The 23,852-nt window shown below is 37.7% G+C and overlaps 1 protein-coding gene across 1 annotated transcript in view; it reads right to left on the bottom strand.

The window, feature by feature from the left end:
- Nucleotides 1-559: 559 nt before the first annotated feature.
- LOC103473983 (leucine-rich repeat transmembrane neuronal protein 4) overlaps nt 560-23,852 on the bottom strand; it is a 121,855-nt gene continuing 98,562 nt past the window's right edge. Inside the window, exon 3 of the mRNA XM_008424681.2 lies at nt 560-6,838. Within this exon, the coding sequence (XP_008422903.1) occupies nt 6,515-6,838 (324 nt within the window). The 3' untranslated portion in view covers nt 560-6,514. The remainder of the gene's footprint in view (nt 6,839-23,852) is intronic.

Raw genomic sequence — 23,852 nt, 5'->3', positions numbered from 1 at the left:
AAAAAAAAAATTAAATGAGCATTAAAAAAAACAAACTTACTGAACTTAACTGATAGACTTGAAGTTTGCTTCAAAAATAGAATATTGCAAATAAGAGCAATATTTATAGACCTGAGAATTGAATAGATATACTTTACACATAAAGTGAAATATTTCAACTTTGTTTTTTACAATTTTAATTACTGTAATTTTCTGTCGGTATGCTTGGATACAAAACTCTGTAAACAACCAGCTTCTCCCAACAATGACAGTTTGAGGATTCCTTTACACGACTGTTTTCTGGACACCTGTCAAGTCAGCAGTTCAGAAAAGAATAATACAGGTAAAATTTTGAAGTAAAATTTTAAGTGTTTTTGACTTTTTTTTAATTGTTATTTGCTGTCTGAACCTGTGTTTTGTGACATTTAACTTGATATAAAAACAAAACACACAAATAATTAATTCATAGGGGGAAAAAAATCATTTTCTGTCTTGTCTTCTTAAAAGGTAGTTCAGTTCAACACTGTGTAAAAGATTAGATTAGTTAGGAGTTTTAGAAAGAACAAACACAACACTTTCCCACCTTTATAATTTTATTTCTTATATCATCATCAAAATTTTTACAAAACATTTTCTGACAATAATATACTCAAAGAAGAGCCATATTTTTGCGCTTGGACCAGGTCTTCACAGAAAAAGAAAAATGCCTTAGTTTTTGATACAATAATAATTAAAAAACTAAATAAAAGTTTTAAAAAAGTAACAACGAACCAACTAGTAAAGAAAACAGTAAAGCGCATATTTACAACTTACATAAAAAAGAAACAACGCTCTGTGCGGGAAATGGATGAAACGGAGTCGGTGGGGATTCTGTGGCTGGATGGAAAGCATTCAGAAAGGAGCAAACATTCAAAAATAAATTATGAAAAACAAATTAAAACAGAAAAGTGTTTAACCCCACATGTAACAATGACTAATTCTGATATTGCTCTCTGTCAGGATCCTGCTACTTGCTCTCACACGGCACTCTCAGTCCAACTGTAAGAGAACAATTGAGCCCATTTAAATAAAAGAAAGAAAAAAAACAGCTTCCTCTCTTAAGTGCTTACATTAAATCCAATTAGGGCTTTGTCAGACAAACGAAAATGTGTGTCTTCCCGACAGAGGTTAATGATCATGCCTTTCTTTTTCTTTGCCACCTCTGACATGAGCAATGGCAGAAAAACAAAGCTGGAACAACGAGGGTCGAAGGTTAAAGACTTCCTGCTAATGTGAAACAGCGTGGAACAATAACAATCAATGGGGGCCGCGAGTTGGCAAGAACATCAGTAATGGTGATGTTCGCTCAGAGGAGGTAGAGCAGTAGGTGCTGCTGTACAGTAGACGCAGACACACGCACACACATACGCACACAAACAGGCCGTCTGCAGGGTGCATGCAGGGAGCTCAATCAGTGGCAATGCTTCAAGACTCATTGTCTTTAAAAAGTTTCAATGTTTGTAGGACCAAAATACATCTGGCAAATTCAAGAAAACCCAACTGGAAATTGGCACGTCGTAAGGATTAGCATATGTTCTCCTAGTACACATGCTAGCTTGACTCTGAAGACCCATGAATGTGTGCTGTATGGGCATRCTCCAGTACTGCCTGCTGCTAAGACTCGGATGTATGGCATAGAAGAACAAGCCGCAAACCCACGTCTGGCTCAAAATTAATTTTTCAACTCTGTTTATCAGGTAATGTATTACTTCCTAGTGAACCGTCACAGATGGCCTTGGGTGAACTGGAATGGATAGCTGTGTCAAGTCCTGCAGTAGTTTGTTATCGTTTATCAAGATATATGCAATGTCCGTTTTGCTATTACTTTGCTTCTTGTGTGTACATATGCGTTTATGCATGACTGTGTTTGAACTAGACAGGCAAGTTAATGGTGACGTGTCGGTATTATTGTAAATTATGTGTTTTTTTTTGTATGAGAGTATGGATAATACAACACAGCTTGGAATGTCTTTTGATTTAACTGTGTGTTGAAAATGAACACTGGTAACTATTACCTGTGTGGCTTTAAAGCCAGAGTTTGGCTGAGGTTGTTTCATGTCTTACAGAAAAAAACATAAAGTTAGATTGCTCAGAAATCCGTAACAGTAACGAAGTAAAAAATCTTACATTTTTCTACCTTTGTCTCCATATTCTTATTTATATAACATAAATCCTTTGGGCCAATTTCTGGCTTTCAGGTTTTGAAAAGCTACATTTTGAGATGCAATAGTCAGAATTTTATGGACGACATCTAATCTACAGGTTTTATATTGTGTGTCTGATATTGACTGGTTCGAGATTTTCTTTCAAAACTGCAATATAGAAATACAATTTTTAGAAATTGGTTTTTCCACCTTTCTGCCAGGATAATTAAATAAATGAGGAAAAGTGATGTCACACACTGAGAGAAGTTTATGGAAAATAGGGTTTTTACTATTTGAAAGCAAATATAAAAAGATCAGGGAGTTTTAAATTTAARCCATCATTTAATTGCAATTAGCATTGTTAGTAAAGATAGCATTAAACAAACAAAGTCATCCCAGTGTTAATTGTAGAGACACTAAATGCCTGGATTAAAAATATGTCTTATTCTAGGTGAAGACAAATCCTCGTTGCATTTCTAATTAGTTTCAAAACGGTGACATTTTTCCTTCCTAACTTTTTTTGCTGTTTAACCTTCTTTTTACTTTACTCTGGAGTTTTCTATGATTATATAGAACACATTATTCCCATGCAAAAGAAGCTTTTTGGCTTTGAAATATTTCTGGTTGTAAAACATACAGGTAGCCATGATGTAAAGTACCACTTACCCCCTGCTATTAATGTAAAACTATCTGAAAACAGCAGTTTCTAAGCTACTAGCAGGATGCCAGTTAATCAGCCAATTAGAGGATTGATACCTGAGCAGATAGCCCATTTAATTTGCCAGCTAAAACAATAGTTTTGTTTTAATTAAATAAATGTGCTCATATAATACAATTTTTGTTAAAATGCTTTGTCTAAATATCATGATACTACTAAACTATAAGTTTATTTCTGCGGGGTTGTTCTATTGTGAGAACCTCATACCAGCCCACGCCAAGTCTTCACCTTTATATCTTCTCTGCCATAACGTTCCCATAAGAGAGACATATTTATTTCTCTGAGAGTAAACTCTCAAGTACATAAGTTTTCATAGCTGTTCCTTAGACTTTTACTATTATCTTCTGAAGCAAGAAGAAAAAAGGGAAACACTTAATCCCTGTGAAGACTTGACCCCAAACTCAAGAGAGTGGAGGGGATGAATGGACCGTTTGGTGCATAAAACTATTAACAAAGCGGATAGAACATAAAAGGTGTTGGCACTGGGTGGGTCTCACAGACTATCCAGGAATTTAGCTCATGCATGCATCAGTAGCATGCAGCACTTGTGCTTCCAGCTCTCTGAAGGCAAAAGAAATGGACAAAAGACTGGATAAATACTGGCAGAAGGATTCAAAGTTTCCGCTGAATAAATCAGATTTTTTTTTCAGGGATGTAGTCATGATTAATCCAACATTGGTTTGTAACTTTAAATACACATTTCATTACAATTTTCTAATTACAACGTGAAGGACAAAGTAGCTTTAATCTTTTGCTGCCAACAAAACTGACCCAATATTAACGTTTGGAACCTAACATGAATACGACATATGTGAGGGAATATAAAATAAGAATTTCTCACATGATTTTGAGTGCATGACAAAAAGCGGTTTTCTCCTTTGTAGCTTCAAATGTCAGGGAATTTCATATCAGACAAGACAGGAGCGTGAACGGACGGGTCGGCAAATGAAATGCGTTCGAAACAGAGATGTGGTTCGAGACACGTGCTGCTGGTTCTAGGCCATATCTGTCTCGCGGTTTGTCTCCTTCCCCAGCTGGACAAAGTTTCCCAATATATAAACATGCGGACAGAAATAGAACTAAGCTTAACAGGTTCACCTGAGTCACCAAGCAGCAGACATGAAATTCAGGCCAGGGAGTTAATAGGAGTGATATAGAGCAAGGCAAGACGATAATACATGGGTAGAACTGAGAGCTCCCGTTATAAAGACATTGGCACAGCTGTAATTACAAAGTAAACTCCACCAGCACTAAAAAGCAACCGTATCGAGTGACTCAACTGTATTTTTATTTTATTTTATTTTTTTTATGTGATGACCTGTACATAAACGGGAATGAACCCTTTTCGAGGTTGCAATGCGGTGATAACATTTGAGTCACTTGTGTCTGGGACCTGGTTTTTGGTAGAACGCATACAAAAAAAATATATAATGGCACATCAAAACAAGAACACCGTTTCTCACAAGTTAGCACACGTCTTCTCCACACAGGAAATCTTTGAATGGCAAGATAGCATGGGAATTCTAGAACCCGATGAACAGACTGTGTTACAAATAACAAACCGTGTGACCACGACCTGAAGGTTTACCTCTCTAACATGTACAAGTGTGAGAACAGAGAATACAGAGGCCATTCAGAGAACTTCACAAATAATACCGGTTTCAATCCTTCCTTCGAAACGTGATTAGGTAAAATGAACTGGGCTTAAGAAAGAATCTCCATATCATTTGAATTAAATGGCAATATCATGAAGGGAGCAGATAGAAAAATATTTATCATTGAAACAACAAGAGCATTACAATAGGAACCTCCTCACCGACTCGTCCTGGTAATATATTCCCACTGGAACGTCAATAAGGCTCCTCTTCTGTTCACAGTTTGTGTTTCAGAAGAAGTGAAGTTTGTACCTTTTTTTTTTTCTTCTTAAAGACTTTTTTATTTACACAATGATTGAGTTCTGTTTTATTTAGTCCCTCGGTGAGTCTTATGGAATTTCTTGACATCATCTTTAAACACCTTAGAAACTTTCGATTTATCTCAAAAAGAGAAAAGGAAAAAAAAAAAAAACAGTAATTTGCTTCGTATATTCCCATCGTAAGGATGCATCGATCTGTTTGAACTGTGTGTCACCCCGGCTTGTTGTGGTCAGCTTCCACAACACTCTGGCCCGAGCCAGAGACTATACTTGACAGCCTGTCGCTGCTGTATGTTAAGTCCCCGACGGCTCCATAAGAAGTGCTCAACACAGCGGCCACAGGGTTATCGAGTGCATAAAACTCCATTGCACGCTTTTTAGGACAAAAAAATAAAATAAAATAAACATGTCTGGTAATATTCCCAATACAGTCCATGGGTTCATAAGCAGGTCAAAGAGAAGTCAGCTTGCTGGTTTAACATGCCTCCAGTCAGCAGGGTTGTTCTCTGTGGCGGCAGGGAAAGAGGAGCGTGGCGCTCCTTCTGCAGTCCGTTCTGATGAAAGTCAATCATTGATTTGTTTCAAGTGACAATTTTGGGGCAGTGAGAGTGGTTTCTTTTTCGACTGGCTCAACCTTTTGAATAATATGTACACATGTTCATCTAAATGTACTTATTTTCTCATGAATATCCACATGAAAGGTTTCCTAAAGAAAAGCGAGTCGTTCAGTTGGGGGTATATTCACCTACAGTGATTAGCCATTTACTGCCTCAAGGGGGCACCTGTATGTTTTCTGTTATTATTATTATTATTTTTTTAATTTATTTATTTTTTTATTGAACATACGGCTTTGGAAGCTGTTGTTCATGGTTTACCTTATACATTTCATAATGTATAATAAATCTGCCCAACATCTCAGCTCAGCTACCTGACCTGACTCATGCTTGAGTGCTTTGCTCATCTGCAAAGTTCGTCATAAACAGCAGGGGGGCTTTGGCGGTTAAGTGCGAACTGGCGGGGGCTTGTTGTGTAACACAACTGATATTTTATGTATGTGCCTTAAAGAAAGTCCGTAATAAACTCTTTGGTTTAACATGCACAGAAATTGAATCAAGTTCTAAGTACAACATCCAACAAAACAGAACAAAAGAAAGTCTGAATGTGATTACTTCCGGAACGATAATGCAGGTCTCACTCTGTCACCAGCTTGTGAGATGAATTTTCTAATTACAGTAAGAAGCCTCCTGTGCTTCGCAAAACCTCAGAGATCTGTCGCGTTACTGCTATGCTCTACGATTGAGACATTGTGTTTATTGCACGTCCCCTTTCACTCCTGACATTGCAGAAGCTGACTGCTGCCACTGTGAACACGTAAGCCATTGGGCTGACATCAGATATGATGAGGACCAGATTAGGCCACAAAGCAACTCTTTTCATCATCCGCTAAATTACTTTTCATGAGTAGGTAGTAAGGGCTTTCAGGAGTTTTTCTATGAGCTGCTTTTAAAAGAAATTCAGAATGATGAATGTCCCACCATATTATATTACTGTAAAACTGTGTATTTCCAGTGCCGTGCCCCTCTGGGCATATTTTGAAAATGTAGTCCGTTCGTCCATGTGGTAAAAACAAGGCCCCGTTGAACCACCTCACCTGCTCCCTTCCTTTCAAACATAATGGTGAATCACAGGCTTTTCTCCCACCTCGAACAGCCAGACTCTTTAGCGTCCGAATTTAAGAGTTCCGGTGCGTTCTGGGGGAGGATAAGGGCCGCCGCTGGGGCCTTCAGTTTGTTGCATGAGGGGCGGGGGAGGCGACCGGGCCCCTGGCACAGGGCCACCTATGCTGGCAACAGAGGGCACTGCAGGCAAGGCCACCGTCTGTATTGTGCCCCTGTCACATGGCCCCAGGTCTTCAAGTCCTTCCAGTCCCTGAGGTGGGCCTTCGTATCCCATGTTGAGCCGCAGGGGTTGATGGGCCTGGCAGTAGTCTACAATGGGCTGTTCATAGCGGTAAAAGGTTAGGGCACCCATCTGGTGGGGGACCTGAGCATTGGAAAAGAGGAGGATGCAAAATGTTGTTGGGATAAGGACRAGTGGAAGGTTGATGGTGAAGAGAGGAGAGAGGAGAAAGAGGGAGATGGGGAAAGAGAAAAATGAGATTAATGATCCAGCTTCACAAGCAGAAAATCTGACCGAATCAGTTTATTAAATATAGAGTTTTCATTCATTCTGAATGGGTATGGACTTGGGAAAAGGTAGCAACATGCTGACTTGTTTTGCTTCTTTTATGACACTGAAGAACACAGCACAATATTGCTAAACCAATATTATAATAAAAATAAAACAAACAAACAAAAAACATTCAACTGTTTCTGTAGGTGTTACAGAAATTACTCAGGACTTGTTTGTCCCCTTTGCCAATTAAAACCTCAGTCGTTGAGAGATAAACTGGGACGTCGACGTGAATCAGCTGGTTTTGATGTAGTACAGCAAAAATGCTCTTTTGTTCATTTTTCTGAATTGTATACATGTATACGCCTACTGTACACGTTTTCTCCAGATTTCATATTCCACTGTATTTCTGTTGCCATTAATCTCCATTTGTACCATGTCATTTTTATAATGACATGGTACATGTGTGATATTTCATAATGTGTGAAATATCACACATTATGATGTTAGATCAAACAAACACAAATCAATTTTTGATAACAAATAATTTAAAACAAAAACAGAAAAAAAAGAACGTTTAAAACTTCAATTGCTACAGCACGTTGCTGAATTTCCCAAACTTTTGAATAATAATTTTGCCATCCTTTAAATGGTTCATTAAGACTCTGGGAGCTCCTGTTCCCAGTCCGTTTGGCAGCTCACTGTAAATACCCTCACATGGTGACCAGCTGAGTCTCAGCACCGGCCTAGATACCATTTTGAAAATTCATGCATTCACGACAGCTGCACCTTGCAGATTGAAGAAATACTATTTAGAGTTTTCGGGGTCCTGTTTTCTAATACGCAATCTCACTATATCTTGCGTTGGTAAAAAAAAAAAAAAGTACACAATCCACGCTGAAGGATTGCAAAAGCACAGATGGTTTTGTGCTCAAACTTTGGTAGCAAAGCTGGAACACATAAGCCCGTGCCATCTCCAGTGCTGTGCTACTTGTATCACAGCCAGGAGCACTCATCACATCTGTCCATGTGTTTGGACTTGCGTTCCCTCTGCACTTCTTTTACGCAGTCCAAAACAAGCAGATGAGTCTCTTGCGACACTCTGTCTTCCTAACTTTAAATCACACACATATTTGCCAATTAGAACATTTTCTAACAGTCCGTAAAAACAGCGGGGTGAGATGGCAGCTGACCTGAAAAAAAACATAAATAAATAAATAAATAAATAAATAAATAAATAAATAAATAAATAAATAAGGCTGGCGGAGAGAGAACTCATCCGGTTTGTACTTGCATATGACAAAACAAGCACACGACGACTGCGGGAACAACAGATATGGTCCCAACACATAAGACACAAATAATATTCCACTCTCTTGGCTTGAGAGGAAGCGTCACAACCATGCCACCTTTCCAGCACAACTTTCTTATTTTGTTTCTAATGCAACCAATTGCATGAGCTAATTTATTATCTCTAATTTATGAACTATGAATATTTTTTTTCTATCTCACTTGGTGTCTCAAAAGTTGTGTTTTAGGAATGTTCAAACCAATCACAGACATGCTTYCATATGCAGGGTGTGTTACAGTGACAGTAGACGGAAAATGTCAACAAAGGTCTGGAATCTTTAACCAAGTCACTCAGAACTAAAGGCAGCTATATGGTTCATAAATGAAACAAACAAACAAAAAAATAACAATTTAGCAACAGACCAAAGCTGCAGTCGCTGACCTGCTTTACAGCCTTTGTTTGTCTGATGATTATTCATTTAGAAAACTCAAATGTTCAGCCACCTTTGATCCTTCCAGTTTAGCCTTTTCTCTCAGCAACACCTGAGCACCTCCAGGAACACCACCCTGCATACTTTTTTCTAACTCCTTCCCCCCTCAAATGGACTCCATTAAGCAAGGCTGACTCATTACATTATGGGCACTCAGTGGATTACTCCCCCTCCATTCCCCGTTCGGTTTTTAAACCTTTCACAAGCCCTGCTCCTCTCGCTGCCACACCATCATATCCCCCTCTCATCAGAGACCTCGGTGCTGCTTCCCTCACTCCCAGGCCACATCCAATCAATTAATGAACCTATATTCGCTCACTAACCATTTCAGCAGATTCTGACGAATTATCCGAATATAAATCTGCCCTTGTGCAAGTAATGTCTGGGAGCGAACAATTGTAAAGGTTTAATTGAAGAGGGGCTAAGAGACAAGATTACTGAAAGAGAACGACAGCAAATATGTTTTTAGAAATTATCTTTAGTGGGGGGTTTTTTACATTAAGAGTTGCCATGTTATGAGAAAAAAAAAAGAAAATAAAACGTGTTAAGACTCTTTTTAAATGAAACACGGACTCCCTTCTGTTGGACAAAACCGGCCCAAAATGTCTTTCACGTCATTTTCTGTGAACAAAATGTGCCATTTCCATTCAGAGTCTATTGTAGCAAGGTCTAGCTGGCTCATTAGGAATGCTGTCAGCCTTTTTGCCTCTCAGCATCAGGACATTAGTAATTCCCTGCACCCTGCAGTCTGTTGACAGTCAAATATGCAAATGTTTCACATCTGGTCACCGTACATAAAGCATATCTTTTTTGCTTCCAAATGTCTTTAAAGTTGGAGGGAAAATAAACAGCAGTGAATATTTTCTGTTTGGAAAATGTGATGCATTTTATTCATATGGTTTGCTTTTTATCCATGTCATTTTGAAACTTTCTTTATGATTGACTTAATTTTTGATTACCTAATTTTTTTTCGAATTGTATGCAATAAAAGGTTATGTTTAGTCCCAACAACCAAACGTGGTGCAAGTGATGTTATTATTCTGTGGACTCTCTTGCCAATGCAATGCCTTCTGGGTGGTCTGAACATTTCCAAATGTTTACAAATTTTGCAGGCATCAGGATCTATAAACATGTACAGTATAAGGGGCTGTAAAGAAAATGTACATAAAAATTGCACTAATGTATAGGCCCTGTGGATGAATTTTCTGTAGCGCTATCAACATTTGAACATATACTAAACCCTACAGTGCAGACAAAAAAGTATCTTGGGAAAAAAAAAAAAAAAACAATAAAAGTGTACACAAAATAAAATTCTCACACTGTTCTTTATCGGTGTGGACACATGCAGTTGTAGAGACATTGCTGACTTGGAAATCAAACCTTCTCTGTTTGTAAAGTTAAAGTTCATTGAAATCATCAGGATCAGAAAAGCACTAAATGATTTTATTATGTATTGCTCAGTATATTATTGTATGAAGCTGGAATAATGCACACATCCTGTTCCACAAGCAGGTATTTATAAATAACTCACACTGACCTCTGGCCATTTTCTCAATAAGAGTGCTGCCCCAAATGACGGACATATTTTAATATATATGAATTGACAAACAGATAACTCGCTTCTTGTCACTGCAGCTGCTGTAATGGATGCATTGCTGGCCTTGAGATGTTGTTTTCACACCTGATTACTGGTATGGCTGCTTGTACATGCATTTGAATGGTTTTGTCTGACATATGCTTCTGTAACCTGGCAACTGCATTGTCACAGTATTCACAAGATCATATTCACGAGAAAATCAATCTTGGCAGGCTTACAGCTTTCAGTTTGTAGCCAAAACACACACACACACACGCACCCCCACACACAMACACACACACACACACACTCCCCCCCCACACACACACGCACATCAACAATTAGTGTCCTTGTCGAGTGACTTCAGCATTTTTTTCTTGAAGAGCTTCTTAATTTGATTGATAGAAATGGGAAAAATATATTTGCTACATATTTTTCATAACCACCATGCTGACTGTTCTGGTAAAATCCACAAAAAAGGATTTTGAAAGAGAGATTAAAAACAGTATCCACTTGAGGATAAAACTTTAACCTAGTTATGAAGGGTATTTAAACTTCCTTATGAGCAGATCAGGGTTACTACTCATAACACTACCTTAATGTCATATGAAATATTTTGTCACTCAATTAGGATTTTATGGAATCATGTTAAAATTTTATATCTACAGCAAAAAGTGTAAAATCAAAAGCTGAAAACAGGTCTCAATTTAGGTCTCAATTTCCTAATTGAAATTGTATCTGACCTCCTCAGAAAGATTTTGACTCGTTCTCGCTGAAGAATGGCTTCAGCAGATTTACTGGTGCCAAGAACACCTTGTGCCTTTTTTAAGAGTCCTGATACAATGTAGCCATCTCCGAAGCCAAAAATGAGAACAGATTGGTGCAGAATGGAAAAACAAGCCTTTTCTCTTCAGACTTTGGTTTCTTCTCTCTATTTCTCTCCTTCATTTTTAGTAATTTCTCTCTTTTTGTTACCTCTTTGTTGGCATGTCAACTTATCAAATATGGAACCTGCCTCTTACTGTATGGCAGCAAAGATAGAGCTATTAAAGAAACTGAAGGGATGGATGGATGGATGGATGGATGGATGGATGGATGGATGGATGGATGGATGGATGGATGGATGGATGGATGGATGGATGGATGGATGGACGGGTGGATGAGCAGCCTGCCATTAAAATGCAAAACAAGCTGCCAAATATTTATCAATTACATATTTCAGAAGAATATAGAACGTGCCACATTTAGGTTACTGCACTGCAGAAATAGAAAGTCAGATTTCAAGTCTCTAATGACTCCAGTGAGCATTCTCACATCAAATGTTTGCCATATCCTCTGCACGGTTTGACCATGTACATTGTTTTGAACTTTTATTAAACTTTTATTAGTTTCATATTAAAAAAAGAAGAAATGGATCACTACACAGAACATCTAAATGAATCAGTCACAACTACTTTGATGACATTAGCGGCGACAAAATAAGATGCCAAACAAAAGCTAAGTTTACTTCATTCAGAAACGACTCGATCATTTAATACTGAGCTCAGAATACGAGCTGATTGGTTTGGTCTTTATGGTCTTTATTGTGATGCTACAGCAAACATGAGCAGCTTTAATAGCCAACAGTTCACGAACACCCCAGGCTAATAAAAAAGCTTTTTAAATCTTTTAATAAGAAATTAAGGACATCTCTGTCTGAGCTATAGTATGAGTCTTATAGATTGTAAAAGCTTGCCTCATAATAGCAAAAACAAGCAAACCTAAAAGGTGTTTACTGCTTTACTAGTAGTGCTCTAGTAAAACAGAGAACTACTAGTAAGTTCTTTGCTTTACTACATATGTATGTGTGATAGCAAATCACATACATATGTACTGTGTAATGCTACCATAACAGCCAGTTGCTTACATAGTCCTCATGGACTTACAAACAACTATGTAAATCTATTACACTATCTAAAGCCAACTGTGTTGCTGAAACTGATTAAAAGAGACATAAATATTGTTTCAGAGACTGACGTCTGAGGCCTCGAGTACAAGTTAAGTCCTTGTTGTTAAGATAGACGACAAGGACTTTAAAATATTTCGAAGCCTTATTTTAAAGGCTTCAAAAATAAATCTTTATTTTGTAATTTGATTGTACCTAAAGTGTAAGTCATAGCTCCCTGTCAAAAGAGTAAATCACATTGAAAACTGATTTAAAGCTGATCTGAAATTGCCAACTCCTCGCTTTCCATTGGTGCAGAGAGCTTTGTTTTTACAGAGCAATTTGGTGCAGATGCACCTGTGTGTATTGTATAACTTGGCCTCGGCTGTCAGACGGTATTAGCATAAAGAGAGGAAAGAAAAGCTGCATCTCTGTGTTAAACAACTGGACTGCTTTCTGCTTCTTTGGATCTCTGCCAACGTTTATCTCTATGTGTTTCAGTAACACGGTGATTGGCATGCTTCCCCGGGGGGGACCGGAAATGTTTTAGTGCACCTTAAAACGCTTAAGCTGCTTTTCATGCATGGTTTTATTTCGACAGTCGTGGGTCTTGTATAAACAGTATTTAAGTTGCTGTCAAAGTCAATGTCAGTTTATCGTTATTGACTGGAGAACCTCCGAATGTGTGTTTTAAAACTAAATAATGTGGAAAAACCTGAGTCAACTGTTTTTTTGTTTTGTTTTTTTACATGGTGATACTGCAAACAGTCTCACAGCAGCTCTAATTTAAGTCATGCCATCTCTTAAAAAGCCCCAAATCCCATAACTTATTTTTTTACAGCTTTCCAGTGGCCTTTAGAAGTTTTCTTTTCTTTTTTTTTTTTTTTTTTTGCATTCATGCTTTTATGAGCAGCTAAGGAAGAAGCAACAGTGCCACAGGCATACAATGCTAATGTCTCCCTAGGCTTTAGCAGCATTACGGTTCAGAAGTCTGCCGCTTTCCCTGCCAAACACTTTGATCCTCTCATGTCACTGCATTGTGTCTCGTGGAAGCATAAAAAAAGTGAAGAGGAGTTGCAAACRGCTCCCGCTGAACTGCTACTATGGATTAGTTTTTTCATATTTTAAGCCTTATTTTTGTAAATACTTCAAACATGTTTAAAATTTGTAATTAATATGTATTTCATGGTAAGAAAAAAAAAACATTTTCCCACGAAAAATTGCATTACTCCTAAAAATACATGAATCTTTAGTATTTTTGTTGAAAAGGTACTATCTTGTAGTTCTTTTGCAAGGAGCTGCAAAATAACATTACAGGGAATTACTAGAGCATAACATAAATGTGTTAAAATTGAAATTGCTTAAATGCTCACTAAACTATACTTTTCTATATAAAGTACTGTTGACTACATCCTTCTATGTTTAGCTGTGTTTCTTTTTTAATGGAGACATTGAGGAAGCTATTACCAGTTACTGTGTGTGATGTCTTTTTTTTTCTCCAAAGTGTTTTTTCTGCCAGTTGAAGTTATTGACACCGATATTACTGTCATAACTGTTTGTGTTATCTTTGTTTTTCTTTTCCATACAAAGTACTTTTGGTCCAGGGTTTCTATGTTTAGGTATGTCTCAATCCTGAGTAGCTAATTTCACAAAGCTCTTGTTATTAATTGCTCTATGTCACTGGTTCTTAACCTGGGTTCGTTTGGACCCCAGGGGTTCGGTGAGTCGGTCTCAGGGGTTCGGCGGAGCCTCTGCCGTGGAGGTAAAGACACACTTGTGTAAAGTCGTGATGACGCCCCGCTTTGCCATCACTTGCTGCAGAGGATCACGTTACATTGCTTAGCCAATCAGTGCTGAGGAGGAGCACTGATTGAAGGAGCTCCACTCTCAGCATGGATTTGAACTTTTGTCTTTAATTACTTCAGCAAAACCCACAGTTTTTACCAAATTCTGTAGCTTTTGGTGTACTTCTAAATATGCTCCTTAGTTGCATCTTTTCAGGGTTGCTACTGCCTCCAGTGGTGTGTGGGTGGTAACAAAACTAATATAATTACATTCCTAAATCAGAATACCGCAAAGTCTTCATTATTTTTCATTCTCTTAAGAATGTAGAGCTAATAAAATGATCTAAACAAGACCTTAAAGTGGTTCCAGTTTCTCTCGATGGCCAACCTGTTGAAACTGTGGCAAATTTTAAATACTTTGGGTCGTTCCTGGACAGTCAGCTCAACTTTGCTGAAAACACTGACTATATTTTGAAGAACTGTTCTCAGAGACTCTACTGTTTAAGAAGACTTAGTGATCTTGGGGTGACCCAACTAGACTCTTGTCGGGTCACCCCTATGTCTTGAATTTGGGGGAAAAAAATCATATTTTATTTATCACTACAGAAGGGTTCAGTGAATGCGCATATGAAACTGGTGGGTTTGGTACCTCAAAAAAGATTAAGAACCACTGATCTATGTTCTCAGTTTGTGAATATTTTGCTAATCTGAATTTGTTCTCTGGATGAAACTCCTGATAAAGCTTTAACTTTGTATTCACAGTTTCTTGTTTTTTTTCCTCTTTCTGGAAGTATTCCCGTTGAAGGTTTCTTCCATATTAAAATAAACAATTCCTCACACCCATACTCACATTGAGGGATTGCTGCAAAGTCTTGGTCCCTTGAGTTGGATTCCTTTAATATCGTTTTTTTTATTACTACCTGACATGAAACGATGAATTGAATTTATTTATCTGGGCTGAATCAGAATTTATGTAACTGATAAAACTGTTATTTGGACTGAGTTGAAAGAAATATAATAAATCTCTAAGTAAGTGAGATTAGGCTGTTGTGCGATGCTTCTTAAAATCATAATTCCTGCATTTGAATTGAGCTGTTATCTTGCTTATGTGCCTTTTCTTCTCTTCTGATCTGTTCAGATGTCTTCAGCAAAGCCACAATGCAGTCGACTTGCATTTAGTACAGGCAGAAATTTACATCTATTGTTAATGTTCAGTACTTACACCCAAAACCTTTCAGTAAGATAATGTTCTGCAGGGCGGTACTGCTGTACAAAGTGCTTACTGGAGCTGAGGACAATAATACATTCCTTGGAGCAAACTGAATATGTGATCAGTGACTAACACTGCAAGTGGTTAATTTAATAGAAATGAAGTTAATGAGTGAGAACAGTCGTTATGTTTTTGTTTCCTTCACCGCATATTGTTCAATTGGAATCTTATTGTTACAGTTTGTTTTGGATATGAAAGCTTGCATCTTAATAACCTGCTAAGTCTAAGAGCAAACCGTGTTCTATACTAGTAGATATGGGCAATAAACAACAGCTCGTGTCTTGTTCTAAATACATGTAACTTAGTGAAACACAACTGTGGCTCAGGACAATCCAATGTCATTCACATGTTGTATATCATAACTCACTGTTCACTATTCTCTAAACAGTCCACAGTTTTCAAATATGACTCAACAAACATCTATAGTCTGATTCCGGTGAGTATTCCATAATCACGATAATCTGCCGCCAGTGTAAATCTTATAAGACCATGAGTGCGTGAGTTCGTCTCTCTTTTTTTTTTTGTGCATGTTTGTATTTGACTGTTTGTCTCCATGTGGGAGAATATTCTCTTTCAAATGTTTGTTTCTGCAGCATGCGGGGGTTGTCAGCCTAACTCAGATGTTGCTAGGCGGGCCTCAATGACACGAAGCCCACCAGTCAGCTTTTCACCAGAGCAGAGTGTCTGAGGAGGTGTGAAGATAAACATCGTCAGTTTGTTTCCAGACAGCCCATCTGGATGTGTAAAGGAATGTGTGTGCATCAACAAATTGTTCGGTAACCTGCCGGGTTTTTTTGTTTTTTATTGTTTTGTTTATTTCTCTGTTTGACCATTGCTGTTTCTAATGAATGAATACAAGAATAAAAGAGTTACAATTAATGCTGATCCTGTAACACGATTCAATACTGCAGGGTCTGTGGTTTTGGTGTCAAATCTGTTTAAATTTATCTAAGTCAAATATTTCCATGTTCAGTTTAGATCATTTTATTTATGTACTGTAGTGTTGGTTTGTTACAATATGTCTATGCTCCCTACAAGACAAATGTGTCCAGTTCATACTGAGAAATCTGTCTCTAAATCAAGCTGAGCTTTAGCAACCACTAAGACCGATTCAAGTTCATCTATATGTTTATTTCAATTTTAATCTGGTAACAATATAATTCACTATAAATAACTGCATGATAGGTTTATTCAGACTTCCCAAATACATTTCTGGTGCATTTCAGTAGTTTTTTTTTTTTTTTTTTTCTGGCTTGAAGGTTGGACATTCTAATTGATTCAGAATTTTAAGATTAGATTTGTTCAATCGTTGAGGTAAAGCTTACACTTTACCTGTGCTTTTCCACATAAAATATTTTAATAATAAAATATTCAACCTTAAGGCTTTAATTCAATCTTGAAATAATATTCTTAGTGTATTTCCATTCCATTTCTGAAAAACAAATCACATACCTGAAGCTATTCTAAATTCTGTCTTCAACTTAAATGTGCTTTTTGGGAAAATAAACAGCACGTATTTTATTTATTTAAGGTCCTTTTCTGACTAAAGTAGCTCTGAATTCAGAAACGTTCAGTTAGCTACATATGCACATTGTAACACCATGACTTGCTTGCTTTTATAACTGCGCAAGGAAATGAGCCCACCTGTCCAGATGTTAAACTAATTGATTCTCTAAACAGGATTTAGCCTCCCACTAACTTCTTAATGACTGAAGGTCCCTTTATGTGCAGTGACTCCTGGCTACAGGTCTCAGGCACCACACAATGACAGTTAAAATCGCAAATGCAAATGCAGGTCTGCACAGTAAGCCATTTTAAGGGAAACAAAAAGAAAAGTGAGGGGAAAAAATACAGTGAAAGACAGGGAAGGAGAAAGCAGGATTGAGGGCCCCTTCATGCACCAGTGAGTGCCCAGTGTATGCTCATCGTAACCGCCTCCCGTTCTACGATACATACAGTAAAGGAGCTTTTGCAGGCCGCAGCAAATGGGCCATGAAATGTTACTCAATGCTCAACACGTTTGTCAGCCTGGTTTGCTTTCGCACACACCTACAAATGTTCACAATCACAACAACTAATGAGACGGGGGTGGGGGGCTGAGAATCTGTGGGAACATGGAAATGAGAAACCGAGAAGTGGTAAAGTTTCAGGTTTGTGTCGTATCTTCACACTTGCTGGGACATTTGCTATAATTATTACACTATATATTTTAATTTATTATTTATCTTGTAAAGATGACTAAATGAAGTTATGGCAATATTACTAATGATAGGAATATCATTAGTAATACTGATATTAGTAATCATTTATGAATGAGTAATTGCAGACACATATCTACATTAAATATATTTTTTCAGCAATTTTTATTTAACTTATTTAACTTGTTCATTTTTTCTGCCTGTAGTGTCTTCAAAAAAACTGTTTATGCTGCTCAACCACAACTTTATACAGATCATTTTGTGACACCCTAACTGTGAAATGTGAGGAAAATTATACATAGTTTTCAAATATTTTGCAAATAAAAGTGTGGTGTTACATACGTGCTGGTTTTCAGCCTGAGAATGAGTTTCACTCTCAGATATTTTCCAAGCCTATCCTTTGGTCATATCCCTTGGCTGGCATTGAGTGTTTATTACAGCCGCTGCACAATATCCACACAGCAACAAACCTTCCATGCACTCTGCTCCATTCCCACTAACATTTACGCATGAGTCAGTCTGCATTTCTTCAAAACTGCAAAACAAAGCGTTGGCGTAACAAGAAAATGTTGAAAATTGAAAGGGAACTTGTGTGCCTTGGCTCATCTACTCATTTAATGATAAATAAATTTGTTTGTGCCAAAACCTTCTTGCACAGCAATTCTTTAAAGAAGGCTACCATAGCATTCAATGAGTCTCTGCTTCAAATAAGTATTTTTTTTCTTTCTTTTTTGCATGCCTGGTTCATGTGAAGCTCTTGCGTTGTCAGCAGTCTTGCATTTTCCGCACTTAGAAATTTTGGGCTGCAGGTGGAAATGTCTGCACTGAACCAGGTAGACTGGAGGAGAGGAAGACATTTACCCCACAGGAGCCACGAACTGAGCCTTGAAATCGGGAGAGATTAAGCATCATTATGACTGGTAATAATCATAGTGATTCGGTAAAGTAACTTTAATTCAAGGTCCACATAAACTGAAATATATTTATATAACCTCTGGCAGAGAGGGTGACTCTGGGTGGTGTAATAGCGTAACCTTATAGCAGGAGGCCTGTGAAGCTAAACCCATCTGTGGCGTTTTATTATCTATATACATGCAAATGATCAAAGTCAGGGCACGCTGATGTTATTTCATGGCCTAACAAACAACCCTCAATTGCTTCCAGCACCATTTACACTGTAAATCTTCCACACTCATCGAAGGGAGCCCAAATGCATATTAAGAGCGCAAAATGACAGGCTGAGAACAATTTGTAGTTTCATTTCTACTGTCTCATTATGGATTCAAAGTTCTCAAATCTCTCAGTTGGTGATGCTTTGCATTATGTTCTGTTTCCAGTCGTGGAAGCACAAGGCGGCGTGTCTGAGTAATGAGCATGACCCAACATAAACGCTGTGTGGCCAAGTTGGCTCTGCACTGGGAGCATCAGTCGCACTTTAATCAGGGATATTGGGGAGGAGTGTGCCTGGGAAGGCATGCAGAGGCTTTTAAAGACCTGACTAATAAGAAATGTCAAAGGGACTTGGGTGCAGCCAGAACTGATACCTAGACCAGGCCCATCGGCTTCCTATTTCAGCTCACTGCACCCTGTAGAAGCAGCGCTTAGGCACAGTTTTTCAAGGAAGCAACATATTAACAAACAACAACAAAAACAAAGCCTAATTATTTTGTTCATATATATATATATTACTCCTTTTCTCAGTTCTTCTTAGGTAACTCATTCATCTTGCGGTTTTGAAATGACATTTTTATTCCCCTCTTGGAAACTATTGCAACATAATTTTCAAATAATTAGTTTTACCATAATTCTTGCTTGTGCAAAATTCACCACAAACTTACATTATTTGTGACAGATCAACATAAACTATGGCATAAGGAAAAATAACAATTAGCTATTATTTCCATTGTCATAAATTCATCAAGGCACAGTTGCACTGCACAATTTTAAATCACTGAAGTATCAACAAACTATGAAAACGATCCCTGACGGCTGCTTGTTTTCACCCATAATCTACAAAGCAGCGTCTCACAGTGTCTCACAGTGTTCATTTGTTCACCGGCCCGCACTGAAGTTAGTCAGAATCAAAGTCGCTAACTACAAAATTAAACTGATAACAATAACTTGTTTGCCAGTAATTATGATAGATTATGTAGTGTTGAATTAATGAGGAGGCGTATGTTTTCATCTGCAAAGGTAATTAGCCACAGGCCTCGAGTAATCGCAGGAAAATTCAGGTCGTCCCAAGCAATCCCTGCGGGGACTGTTTTGCATACACTCGCGGCAGAGCAAATCCCTCCAGGGAAAACCTTTCCGCGGAGAAACTCTGACCTGACAGTTTCTTTGAGGCTATAACATATCTTGTCTGAATTTTAATGAGCAGTGATGCAAATGGGATCGAGATGTAGCCCACTGGAATCTTGGAATTTGTGATAAACAAGGTCTTTGATCAACCTGGGCACTCTGATGTCTGTTTCGCCTCTTCTCTGTGCGATTTTGTGTCTAGATCTAGCAAAAAAAAAAAAAAAAAGATAATCAAAATAAAAACATTCTGTCTAAGTTTGAGACCAGACATAAATAACACTGCAGGCAAAATCAATCGTTTTCCATCACACACTGAATCACGACAAGATCTTTAGTTTTATCATCAGTTTATCATTGTTATCAACCTCGTTTTTTTGTTCTACAGTCGTTAAATATCATAATCATGGCTTTCTGCTCTCTTTGGTACTTCATCCCAGTTTTATGTTTCCTCTTTTCCCTTTCTGAATCAAACATTCAAGAAAAAAAATGCCATTTGAGAGCAGACAGAGCTTCTTCAAACAGCCATCACAAATACAGTCATGGTGCACTGCATTTATTTTATCATTTTTACATATTTTGTTTCATTACAGTTATACACTTTATTGGTGTCAAAAAAAGGGCAATCAACTTCAATTACAGTGACCAAGTGAGACACAACAAAGGTCAGACATTACGCAGAAACTACGCAGGAAACAGAAAACATGACACCAAACTCATTTTGCAGCTAAAATCCTTAGAGATCCTCAGGTCAGAGGAGAGAACTTGTTAAAAATAAAACTATTGGCTATGAACAACATCATTGTTGAAACAAAACCAAAAGAGGTCAAGCATCAATTTCTGAAATTCAAATTCAGCATTTGTAGCAATGCTTGAGCGCATTTGTGTTCACAGACTCTCCATCCACTGTGACCAAATTTCAGCTACATTCCTGACAGGAAGTAGCATAGTTTTCAATCCCTAGACGTGCAAAGCTGAGATCCAGATTAAACTCTAGTCTAGATAATGAGCAGTGCTGAAAAACCTGCTTTGATGATTTATGGATGACAGATTCTCCCCACCACCCATAAAACAGCAACATCTCCCTGTTATTTAACCAGATTTCTTTAGACTTGGGAAAAGTAGAACGCATGTACCGTAGGAAAAAAAATTAAACTAAACTGTGATCGCTGACTAGCGCTGCTCACAATTGCCCCACAGCAAACACTTGTGTTTAGCAAATGGTAATTAAAATTGGCTGAATCCCCAAACCCCAGATAAATGTTTCATTAGATGGCTATTTGATATTACTTCTGCAATGGAGCAACAATATTCAAATTGTTTATAGAGAAATTAATGCATCAGTCCCATCGGCGCCCCCACGTTATTATGACACTCTCACTCGCTCCCCTTGCCCCTCGCTGCACCAGGATTTGCACATGCAACACATAAAAAATCCCGGTACATTAACGTAAACCCACATATGGTGGAATAACACTTGAACAAATAAAATTTTAAAGCCCATCCCGGGGGCAAAATGCAGCAGGGACACATGAGAGAAAGATGAGAGATTCATTTAAAAGTAAGAAAAAGACATACTTTGCTTTGATGTGGGCTTGACAGAGGTTGCACATAAGATGAACAAATGTTCACGAGAGTTTAAAATAAAGCAAATAGAGATCAGTTACATTTCTGCAAATCCTCTTAAGCCCTCATCACTTTTTCATATCAAAACTAACCTCTTCGTCTGAGAACATAAAAATGACTCTGTTACCACCTGCTGGGTTTTAGACAGGGGCTTTGCAGGATTTTTCAGCACTTCTGTTAACAGATGAGGTTATATAACCAAAACCAGCAAATCAGAATGGCAGTCAAAGCTTGACAGGTTTCTTTTAAAAGCATAAAACCACCAGTCTGTCCAAGTTTTCCATGACATGTTGTCATGCAATGTTCATTGTGCTTAATTTCATGTGTTTTACCTGTTTCTCACTTTTGGGCTTATTGCTGCTTTAGCTCACGATCCAAATGTTACATGTCAGAGAATAAATACATTCAATGGAGAGGGCATCTACATTTTGAATCACTTAATCTTTTTGTGGTGCCTTGCAGAAGAATTCACAACTCTTGAACTTCTTCAGGTTTTGCTATATTACAACCATAAATATTAGGAGGTTTTTAAGGATTTTTATATACAATCTGTAGTGTAAGGTGAAGGAAAATGATAGACAATTAAATATTTGACATGTAACATTTGAGAAGTGATGTGTCCTTTCAGCCTTCTTTAACTCACCATCTTTAATTGAACTGAAGGCAACAAATGGCTTCCAATGCAAACTAAATGGTTAATAAATGTATAAATAAAGCTGTTTTGTGAGATGTACCGATTCCAGCAGTAGATGTAAGTCACACTTTTGACATTTATAACTATAAACTTTTAAAAGCTTGTCCATTATTTTTTTCTCTTTCACGATTATACATATCATTGTGTTGGTCTATCACATAAAATCCCCCCCTGAAATATAATGAAAATATCGGTTTGTATCGTCACAAAACACAAAGCTCCAGCTTACAGGACAAGTTTTCCAAGTCCCTGTAAGTGCAAACTATTTCCTGAAGCAATTTTAAGTGACCAGTTGGACTTGCGCACCTAAATTTCCAACCTGAAACACAAACATAATAAAAAACCTGTTTCAATTTGACAACATTGTCAGTACTTTGTCTTGAGTTAAGCTGTTGTCATGATTCAATTTTCTCAACTCAAAGAAATGCAAGATGAACCTGACAAGCCTATCCTCCAGTGACTAGCTGACTAATGAGATGCCAGATTGCAAACACAACTGACATATTGTCGAGAAACATCAGAAAAAGTAAACGGCCTTCTGAGGAAATATTTCCATCTACTTTGTGGCTATAAATAAACAAATATATTAGGCATACCTTGAAGGAGTTTGTCACTAGTCTCTGAGCCTCTATTGTTCTTTCTGATGCACTTTTAAATCTTGCTAATAAGTAAAAAAAATCTTTTGTTGTCATTTTTACATATACACACAGCATTAGTTCCTTACGTCTTCCTGTAATAAATCCAACAAGGTGCCAAAAACTTTCCTTTAGAGACTTTGACAAAGTAATATCTTACATTAGCTGCAGATTGATCAGCTACAGATCTATAATGTGAATATTATTTCTCCTACATCCTAAATCTGATGAGCAAGGGGGCGTCTGGAGTCCTATGAATAGATTCTCATTTTAGAAAACCAGTTTAAGATGCTTGTTTCCTATTATTCTGCTAAAAGTAGTCATCAGATAAAGGGCACACTCTGGTAATAAAGGAGTCTACATGGTCAGGAAGAAGTGGCGTGTTAAGGAAGCTCAGTTGGTGCTAACAGGTCATTCTGTCCTTAGATAGCCAGCAAACATTTACACCAGCAGCGGCAAGAAACATTGAGAAAATGCAGGATGGATCTTCATGTCAGATGGAATGGTGAAGAACATAAGCGTCACTGAACCAGACTCAATTTTTATTTTCTAAATTTCTCGTCTGTTTTCTGATGTTAGCTGACATTCGTAACACAGGGTGCTCCACATGCCTCTCCTCTGATCTCATACGCCACCTTTACAGATTTTTACACAAAAAAAATGTCACAACTTACATTCAATAGATGTTTTCTCTTTTGTAGGTGAAATATGTTGTTTTGTGTGGAAAAACCCAGTAAACCAGCAGATTCTGAAATTCTTAGATCAGATTTGTAACATCAATCCAAATTCTTAAACTCGTCTAGATTCTTAAATGCATTGAGTTGCTGCCATGTGATGGACTGGTTCACATTTTGTTGGATACAACTCTTCATATGTCTGTTAACATGCGATGGCCTGAGATTGTGCATAGATAAAATAAACATATGTTTACTTCTTATTTCCAAAACGTAATGTTGAAATTGTGCTGTCCTTTAGATATCAATGAGTCAATCTTAACATAGGAGGGGAGAAAAATTGGCATGTCCAAGAAATCAGTGAAACTCATTGGTCACCAAGGTTACTGCATTCAGTGTTTTGCCTGCATAATAACCAGCTGTTG

This window comes from Poecilia reticulata, linkage group LG12, assembly GCF_000633615.1.
Source record: "Poecilia reticulata strain Guanapo linkage group LG12, Guppy_female_1.0+MT, whole genome shotgun sequence".
In the NCBI taxonomy this organism is placed as follows: domain Eukaryota; kingdom Metazoa; phylum Chordata; class Actinopteri; order Cyprinodontiformes; family Poeciliidae; genus Poecilia; species Poecilia reticulata.
The sequence above is the reverse complement of the archived record's forward strand: the minus strand, read 5'-3'. Positions and strand labels throughout refer to the sequence as shown.